This window comes from Poecilia latipinna, unplaced genomic scaffold (genome assembly GCF_001443285.1).
Source record: "Poecilia latipinna isolate Pla-1442-1.1 unplaced genomic scaffold, P_latipinna-1.0 Scaffold106, whole genome shotgun sequence".
In the NCBI taxonomy this organism is placed as follows: domain Eukaryota; kingdom Metazoa; phylum Chordata; class Actinopteri; order Cyprinodontiformes; family Poeciliidae; genus Poecilia; species Poecilia latipinna.
The window spans coordinates 317,802-328,098 of NW_015112722.1; the positions used below are offsets into that span (position 1 = coordinate 317,802).

At 39.9% G+C, this 10,297-nt stretch overlaps 1 protein-coding gene across 3 annotated transcripts in view; it reads right to left on the reverse strand.

The window, feature by feature from the left end:
• The window catches only part of drd3 (dopamine receptor D3), a 29,108-nt gene extending 19,548 nt beyond the window's left edge, over positions 1-9,560 (reverse strand). For 2 of the 3 annotated variants that reach the window (XM_015027759.1, XM_015027761.1), the window contains exons 1-2: positions 9,055-9,560; positions 5,762-6,091 (exon numbers count right to left, since the gene is read on the reverse strand). In XM_015027759.1, the coding sequence (XP_014883245.1) occupies positions 5,762-6,049 (288 nt within the window). In that variant the 5' untranslated portion in view covers positions 6,050-6,091; positions 9,055-9,560. The remainder of the gene's footprint in view (positions 1-5,761; positions 6,092-9,054) is intronic. The other variant, XM_015027758.1, reaches the window with a different exon arrangement.
• Positions 9,561-10,297: the final 737 nt, after the last annotated feature.

Sequence of the window (10,297 nt, forward strand, 5' to 3'; positions counted from 1 at the left end):
TTCGATTCCCGGCCCCGGTCTTTCTGCATGGAGTTTGCACGTTCTCCCTGAGCATGCGTGGGTTTTCTCCGGGTACTCCGGTTTCCTCCCACAGTCCAAAAAACATGACTGTTAGGTTAATTGGTCTGTCTAAATTGCCCCTAGGTGTGTGTGTGTGTGCGCATGGTTGTGTGTCTGTGTTGCCCTGCGACAGACTGGCGACCTGTCCAGGATGTACCCCGCCTCTCGCCCGGAACGTTAGCTGGAGAGGCACCAGCACCCCTCCCGACCCCACTGAGGGACAAGGGTGTTCAGAAAATGGATGGATATATATATATATAAAATAAATTATTTAAATCAAAATAGAAAGTGTTCTGTTTAGTTAAAATATATAATACAGGGTAGTCAAGGCACACAAAAACTACCTTGCCAGCGTTAGCTAAATTTAGCTTCTCAACAGAACTTTAAACGTGTCATAATTCAAAGCCATTAAACTGCAACTTACACAAATTATTGTTTGCAAATGAGCCTCAGAAACACTGTCTTGTCCCAGGCTATATATAAATTTGATTTACTGAAACACACCACAGCCTCCTCCCGCTCGTGTTCAGCGGAGCCTCAACTTCCTGCCCCACTGTGCCTTAATTGCAGGAGTGGAAACACCTGTGTGAACGCTGGATGTCCAGCTGCAGCCAATCTACAATCAAGCTCTAACAAAAGGCCCCTGCACTCCACTCAGCTTGCTGCCGAATCATAGCTGGAATTGACACTGTTCGTCTTGCTTCAGCAACACCTTGGATTTGCTGCTCTGCTGGCACTCTTAATATTAATCCCCGACCTTTTTTTGTTTGCAGTGTTTCTGCTCCACTGCCTCGGTTTTGCATGACCCAGGTTCTTCTCAGTTTTTCTCCATCCTTCAGACTGTGAATTAGACCCACGTCATCAGTAATTAATAAATGAGATACTTGATCTGTTAATACAAATTAAGTGCTAAATATGCCATGTATACAGCCTTGCAAACTATTAACGCCCTCCGAGCTTTTTCACATGTCACATTGCAGCCACAATCTCAAATGTGTTTTACTGGGATCCTTTTGTGGCAAACAACCAGAAAGTAGAGCAATATTGTGAAGTGAGACTTGAAGAATACATGGTTTTTGATAGCTTTTTTTTCCAAGTAGAAATGTGAAAAGGGTAGCATTCAGTCCGTTTTGACTAATGTTTTGTATAATTGCCTTTCACTGCAATTACAGCCTCAAGTCTTTTAAAGTGAATCTCTAAAAGCTTTGCACAAAGAGAATTTAAATTTTTCTCATTGAGCATTTCGGAACATGAGTTCTTGATGAACATGCTATGAATTAAAGTATGCCACTGTAGTCCTAGCTTCATGCTCAGTCATTGTGCCTGCTGGAAGGTAAACCTCTGCCCCAATCTGAAGCAGTTTCCATCCTGCACTGTCCTGCATACCGACGTACCATCACTCAATGAACTCTGACCATGTTCCCTGCCCTTCTCAAGACATGCATTTCCACAAAATGATGTTGCCACTACCATGTTCAACACTGGCAAAGGCGTGTTTAGGATTGTGTGCAGTGTTGGTCGTCTGTCACGCATAACACTTTGCATGCAGGCAAAAACAAGTTGACTTTGGTCTCATCTGACCAGATGTCCACGCGTCTGCTTTGTTTCCTGGGGCCTTTTATGGCTTTTATTCAATAATTGCTTTCTACTTCCAAACCGTCCCCAAAGGTCAGATTTGACACGCTATTTAAACTGTCAACTTCCACCAAATTTTCATTTAGGAGGGATTGAAGAGGTGATGCCGTCAGTGGGCTGGGATTCCTAAAATGTTTTATGCTAAACTGAACTTGACTCCTTTGTGTTATAGCCATGACTGAATTCAAACATTTCAATATTATTGGAATTATTATTTATTTGTTGAAAAAATTAAAAGAAATTATATAATTTTCTTTCCAGTCTATTGTATTGGGCTGCCGTAAAATCTTGATAAAACATGTTAAACTTGTCGGTTTTGATGTTATAACGTGTGGAAAAAGTTCAAGGTACATTAAATGTTTTCGCAAAGCTTTGTGGAGGAAAAAAAAAAAACATTCACATGAAAAGATTTGGGTTGTAATTTAAGCATTAAATCAATCAAAAAAAGAAAACTAGATTTTTCTGTTTGCACAAGCTTCAAACTTGAAATAAAAAAACAATTCACTGAAGCAAATCTAAGCAAATAACATGTTTGGACATTTGCTTACTTTTTTGAAAAGATGTTGAATACATGAAAAATGTTAGGAAAGTTTTCGAGCGAATGAGTGTTCCCTCATTACTGGGTGAGAATCGATCAGTCCGACATGAAAGATGTGAAGAAGCTGAGTCACTTCATTCACCAGAAAAGCTTTCACTCTCCCTTTTGTGTGTCCTCACACAAATTCAGAGATTCTTTCATTGGGTTTTTTTTTTTTTCCTTTTCCGTGGGATTAAGGTCAAGTCTTTGACAACTACAGCTCACCACATTGACAATATTTTCCTTTGATAACGCTTTGATAAAATGTCTTGCTTCGTTTTACAGACCAAATTTATTTGAAGCTAGAGATAATGATGAGTCACTTTGGCCCCCGATGCAGCGAGAGATAGCCTGAACAATGCCCCTTTCACAATGACGTACCAAATAGTTGCAGAGACTCTGTGTCTACGACCCAAAAGTTTCATTTTGTGCTCATCATTCATTCAGAACACATTTTTCAGCAACTTTCCACCTCGTTCGTGCCGTTTTCAGTAAACTGCTGCAGGCAGCAAAGATCTTTTCTGAGAGGTGGAGCTTTCTCCTTCTGGTTCTGCCAATGCACCATCATTACTGAGCCTTGCTCAAACAGTGGACTCATAAACACCATAGTTGGTTAATGTTAGAAAGACTTTGGATAACATTGAAATTACCCTGTGTATTAATCAAATTGCATGGTATTGCAAAAGAATGGCCTTTGTTTTGTTCCACAGTTCCTTTAAAAAAGCTTTTGTAACGACACATTACGCAGACATAAACTGATAAGATTAAGATTAAGATCAAACACTAATAAGGAATTGTATAAAAAAATGAAACCTGACTTAACTTGTAGGCTCATACTTATAAAAGGAAGAGCCTTTAAAAGTTTTCACATTGCTCACATTATAACAGTAAGATGAAACATCTTTTATGTAGAGTTTGTGGAATCACATCAAAGTAGTGGATGATAACAAAGTGGATTGAATGGAAATAATAGTGTTTTCAAATTGTTTGTGTGAAAATATTCAGCCCCCACCATTTTGCTTTGAGTCACCTTAAAATGTAGAGAAATCAGTTGCCTTCAGAATTTCTCTAATTGGTAAACAGACAAATCTAAATATATATCTATTAGTTGTGTAAAGGCTTGTTAAAGAACATTAGTGAACAAAACATCATGAAGACCAAGACGAGGTCAGACATAAGGTTTTGAAGAAGCTTAAAGCAAAAAATATCCCGCGATTTGAACATCTCAAAGAGCATTGTTCAGCCTCTTATCTGAAAACGTAAAGTGTGGCTCAACGTAAAAAGTGTCTGTCCACCTAAACTGACAGAAAAGGCAATGAGAGCAATTATTCAGAGAAGCAGCCAAGAGGACCATGGTTCACTCCATAAATGTGGACTTCACATAAATGTGGCAAGATGAAAATCACGGTTGAAAAGAAGCCCCAAGCCCTCCTGTGTTCAATTTCATACAAGCCATATAGGGCACAGAGCAGCAGAAAACTAACACTGTAAAACACAACATCCCCATCACGGTGTCAGCATCGTGATTTTACAATTCATTTCATTTCTTTTGCAAGCACAGGTAAGTTTGCATAGGAGGATGTTTGGAGCTAAATAAAGGGCAATGCTGTATGAAAACTTGCCGGAGGCTGCAAAAAGAATCGAGACTTGGGCAAAGGCTCACCTTCAAACCTAACATACAACCAGATATGTAATACGAGAGTCTATTTAAAAGCCTGTTTCATTTTATAAAACGATTGAAAGTCTTTAGTAACACTTACAAATAATGCTCTTCTGAGATACCCTTCGATGAATCTGACATAATTTTCAAAGAAATGGGAAAATGATTTGTTTATGGAGAGGAAATCACACAACAGACATGCAGCTCCAATAGCAGCAAACATGTTTCAACAAACCTATTTCTTCCTGGTGCAAGTACAAATTTTATAGTACTTTCACATAAAATCCCAATTAAATACACTAACGTTTGTGGGTGCAGCATGACAAAATGTGAACACATTTAAAGGGTGTGGATACTTTTCCGAGGCCCTGTACTTCCGCTCTTAAAATGGAGCTGTTGCAGTAGACAAGTCGTACATTCTCAGGCGCTGAGAAGCATCATTCAGGATGAGCTGTGGAAGGAGAGCGCTCGTTCCCTGATGCCAATACAGCCACTTTACTACGGTAGAGGTCGTAGCTTAACTCAACCGTCCAAGGATAAGGTGACATGGGATGGGGCACATGATTTGTTCGCGCCCACAGAGGAGAGAGTGATTATCACATTTCTTGCAGAAACGGTCTTAGAAAAGCTAACCAGGCACCCTGTGGTCACAACAACACAATCTGTCTTTTTCACCCTACAGATGATGGTGTTTACTTTGGCAGCTTTTGTGATATTTAGTGTTTAACTTGATATGTTTTCCATCACTCTCTTTTTCAATCCAAAATGAAGTCATGTTAAAAAAAAAAAAAAAATCCTGGAAAGCATAACACACCTGGAAGTTAAAACTCATGACTGACCCCAATTAAGGTTCTTGCCTAACTAAATTTACTGTCCACAGGAGGTGATCAAATTTGATTTGTCAGTCTTTTCTCACTGAGTGTGTGTCCCTGAAGTTGACGTGCGGCTGGATTTTTGTGAAAACCAATTACTTTCTCAGGATGAGGACCAAACTTCGTCCGGTGGGGTGCCTGTTTAGTAAGCATAATCACACTTTAAACCAGATGATTATCAGACCACATGCCGTTAAGTCCATCCTTAAGCAACACAATTAGTCGCTTCATGGGTGCCTGTGTAATATAAACATGACTGTAATACAGTTCGTCTTCAGAGTGCAGTCTTTCTTTGAAATATAGATGCTTGAGGCTTGTGTTTGCCTGAACACGAACCAGCGTTGCCAAGCAGCAAATAACATGACTTGAGGTGCTGAGGAAATTAACAATTAACTGGTAAATAAAGATTAATTAGGACAAATAGCCGTTTTCTATTTAACCTTTACTTCTCCGGAGCTCTCACAGTTGATTAGTCATCGCCAATTAGGACCAAGACGTCACCGAAGCCAGTAAATCATTAAGTAATTATTTAGCAAATTAAGAGATAAGATTAATCAAGAAAATGAGGAGCCTCAAAATGTATTCATGCATATAGGAAAACGAATTATAGTAATGTGGAAACTATGAAACCAGGCCAACTAAAACAAAAAAAAAGCATGGCATCTGAACCAAAAAGGTTGGGTAATCACAGTTCATTCATAATTTAAGATACATTGTCAGGTTGAGCTGAATAGCATTTTTCACTTGATAAGTAACATAATTTAAAATCTGCACTTTGTTTCTACTTAGAATATGCTACTTTCATATCAAATTTGTTTTATTATTAGAAACCTTTCAAAGTGACGGCAGACATTTGAAAGCGGACAAATGCTTCCTCTTGCCGCTCCACAGCAATGCTTGGGCTCATAAATACGGCAGTAGGTTTGCTGCAGCACATTTGCCAGGCCAGGTACCCACCTCCAGGTATACGGCCCAGGGCATGACCAGCGACGCCACCAGCAGGTCGGCCACAGCCAAGCTGACCACCAGGTAGTTTGTGGTCGTCTGGAGCGAGCGCTCTCTCAACACGGCCAGACACACCAACACGTTCCCAAACACGATGGCCAGGATGAGCAGGGAGTACAGCATGGCGTAGTAGTTGCGCTCCTCCTCATCCCTCCCGGACGCATCCGACTCGTTCTTCTCGTCCCATCCGAGGCGGTCCGACTCGTTCCAGAGCCGCTCTGCGCTGCTAAACATCACCATGGGTTTTTCCCGGTGACATGGGAGGTGAGATATTTGGCAAACCTGTCCAGGCAAATAAAAGGAGCATTGTTCAGTGCCCGCCCAATTGTCAGAAAACATTTTCTTGTCTGGATTCCCATGCAAACACGGACAATATATTTCATATAACAGCTCATTAGTCAGATAAGTACAGCATAATTGTCCTCTGATGCTGAGAGCACAGAACAAAGAACCTTCTGGGAAAACGGCCTCTTAGCAACAGCAGTCAGATGAACTGATAAATAAAACGCAACGGTTGAAATCCCAGCTGAAATGCTATTTTCTGTGCATCACTTCTGTTTCCATGCAACATTGTTTCAGTTTTCCTGCTCAATGAGGAATGGAGGCAATACTGTCAGCCTTTGTGCCTCCCATAGGTACACTTACCTAAATAAAGACACAGCAGGAAAAAAAAAAGTCTTGCATATGAAACCATTTTTTCTCTCCTTGTAGTTCATATGTTGTGTAGTAAAACTATTAAACCAGAGATTTGTTTTAATGTGGGTCTAGCAGCATGCTCTAGAGCAGTGTCTGAGGTTAGCACATCATGAGTCCAAACGGCATCTCTGAGATGTCCAGTTGGCTCCAGTCCCACGTTCTCCTCCTCTTCCCTCTCATTACTCTCGAAACCTCCCAGCATGGCCTCAAGCCAAATGTCAGACTATCAGACTAGCAGTGGTGCTCGCACCTGTGCCTGCTTCCCAAACTGTGACTTGGTAAGATTTTCCCACCTCGCCCTGCAAAAGTTCTCCAAATCCACCATCTCTCATCTTATATCTCATACATCTCTCATCCACAGCTTTCTTCAGATAATCCCACAAATATTCTGTCAGAGTTGGTTTAGAACGTTAATTCAGCCATTCCGAAACTGTGAATTTCTTCAAATTAAGTCAATCTTTTGACATTTTTGGATAAATGCTTGGACTTCTAGCCCAGTAAGAACCAGTCCATTGTACTACGCTATTTGCTTCACACAGAGGGTCTGGGCTCGTGATTTTGAGAAACGATTTCTTCCTGGAGTCGTGGACAGTGTTGAGGTTTTAAATTTTAGCCAATTGCTAACGTTTGCCCATGATTTATGTAATGTGCCAGTTCGTATACTGGGAATGGCCTTCACTGTAAAAAAAAAAAAAAAAAAAACATCCTCCACTGCAAGAGAGAAGTTCTGAGCTGAGTTATTCGGCTGTTAATGTTAATTCAATATTTGGAAGCTTGGACAACACAGACTGAATGGCTTCACTCACTTCCTCTGCTGCCAATCGCTTAACCTACATAAAGACTAAAATTCTAAAACGGCACAGAAAATCAACATCATCATTCACAACTTCTCCTTTTGTTCGCTGATTGACCTGGTAATAAATCTACTGGAGACAATCAAAGTCGAGGAGAGAAAGCCTGTGCTGGAAGGAGGAGTGTTTTTTTTGGTTTTTTGTCCAAGTGGAATTGAACAGGAAGGCAATGTCCAGGCTATTGAACTGCTACAGCACTTTAATAAATTAACCCTCTCTTTACTGTCAGCTTTCTACCTGATACCTGAACGTTTTGGGTAAAAACTGATATTTAGAACTGTACCTTGTTTCATCCACTTTGAAAATGAGCTTAGTTTAATGTACTAAAATCTACTGAAACATAAACCCTCATTATGATACAGCCATCACTGTGTTCCACTGAGAGTAAGGTGTTCTGGTGATGCTTGCTGCTGCTGTTGCACAAATTTATCTTATGTAATTGTGATGCAAATGTTCAAGATTGGTTTCATGAGACCATGATACGTTCTCCTACAAAGCATTCATAATTTTTTGCCAGGCCTGAATGTCCCTTTAAATGAAAGGGCGTCCATTTAAATGAAAGCTCTACTCCCTAGTCCACACAGAGATTTACATGGAAGAGGAAAACAGGAGATTGTTACACACGGAGCACAACCTGCACTAATTTCTGCAGCATGTAATTTTGCCGCCACAGTACTTATATGTATATGTATGTTGCTGTGGATATTTTTGTATCCTTCTCCTGACTGACACCTTTGTGCATCATCATGATCTTATCTATAGGTTTTTATATGGAAGAGTAAAGCTCTCTCTCTCTCTCTCTCTCTCTCTATATATATATATATATATATATATATATAATATATATCTACTGTAGGTACTAAACAAGCAGATCCATCTTATCCATCATCTCTCTCCCTGAACTGCAGAGAGAGAGTGAAAGAGAGAGAGAGGTCGGATTTAGACCTGGATGGCACCCAGGTTTTTGAAGATTTCCTCGGTCTATTATTCCAGTCAGTTCCTGAATGGATCTAGTATCACACTGATGCCTACTGAAGAAGCCGAGGAAGATTAAGACACACTGAGGCAGATCAGCTTCAAATATCCTAATTGGAGTGCATTGGTGAATTTATCACATAAAATGATGTTTGACAGCTACACAAAATGGCAATCACAAATCATTTTAGTGAAAATGCATGGAATGTAAGCTCATGAACAAACATACATTTTTAATTTGAAAGCAGTAAAAAGATTTATTTACCCTCGAAAATGACGCTCATCTTTACCCTTTGGTTCATAAAACAATCTGCAGCCCCACTGACAAACCTTTCAGTTCATAGCTGATTTGCTCTGAATTCTGCAAGAGGATTAGGTTAATTTTATTTTATAAAAGTTATTCATTTGCAATCAAAACCTCGCTGACATAATCTGCTTGTTCCGGGTTAAATGTATGTGAGATTGATCAAATCTTAATTTGCAAGCGCCATAATAAACTTTTGAGATTGGAGCGCCTAATCGGGACTTGGAATCTGACTTTGGTAAAAGGCTGAAGTCAAATAAATCAGCGATAATTATTTGTTCGTATGGTTGAGTAGCAAAGCCAGCTTGAGACACAAAACGGCGAGGAATATAGCTTAAACGTTTTTTTAGAGCTTCATGACGCGGTAATTGGTGCGTTTTCCTCCCACGCAAACAAAAAGTGCACACACATTTCCATACCTGTTACCGTTTCCCAGTGGAGGATTCATCAGATGCCATCGTGGAGCCGCTTTATCCGCGCTGAAATAAAAGTTGTCCGGTCACAGCTTCCAGCTCCAGCGGGAGGAGCGCTCCGTGCCATTGCGCGCAGGGTGGATGATGTAAATGAAAGGAGCTCTGTGAGAAACCAAGCTGGTTACTTCATCTCGACCGAAATCTCCGCGCTTCTGAAGCAGCCGTTCACACGCTTTTTGCTCCTTTTTTTTTTTTTGTAGGCGCGCAAATGGAGTAGCAGGCGCAGATATTATGTGCAAGTAAATGAACAGTTTTTACTGAAATAAAAAAGAAAAACTAATTTATTGTCTCGCTCAAGATTAGTAGCCTTCGTGACCCTCAGCCTGCCTGGGTCGTACTTTTCTGGAAGAGGCGTTCAAACGAAAACAGTCTAATGTTGGCCTCATTAAATAAGCAAATGAGAGGTCCAGTCAGACGGGGCGCAAATCAGGTCAGCCTGGGAACGCGGGGGAAAATGCTGAGACTTTCGCACCTTTTTTTCCACCAGGGACGCTTCCAAAATGTTTTGTGAGGGGGTGGTGGATTGGGAGTAATACCGCTAGGGTGGCTGCTGATAGTCTTGTCAATTAATTAAAATATTATTCAAAAGTTTATCTACTTCAGTAACTAATTTCATTAAGTGAAACCTCAATTATGTAGATATAATTGTACCGATGTTTCAAGTCTTTATCTCATGACGGCACACCATTTAAGATGAAAATAATACAATTAATTTAAAAAAAAAAGTATTTGGAAAGTATGCAAGGTTATTCTGAAAAGTTGCTCCTGACTAATATGGCAAATGGCTCTCACCAAGACACACATTCTCAGAGAAAACAGCTGAAATTGTTTACAAAAGAAAAACTTTTGGAACCTAGATCGGTTAGTAAAATTTATGACGCAGTTTGTGCAATTCTGACCTTTCGGTAGCTGCAGAAATTCAAAATCAACCAAAATGTCACTCTCTTTGGTGTCAATGTTTAAGTGTTTGAAATATTGTCAGAAGAAGCAGAGAGATATTTATGGGGCACTGATAAGCTTTGGGTGCTACAGCAAAACAAAAACAGACAAAAAAAAAAGTGAATTTCTGGATTGTTTTTTTTTTTTTTTTTTTACTCAAAATTGTAGAAATGACATTACTTAAAATGTAGGTTATCATTTAGAGCTTTTTTGCAATATTTTAAAACAACCTATTTGTAAGTTTGTGTTT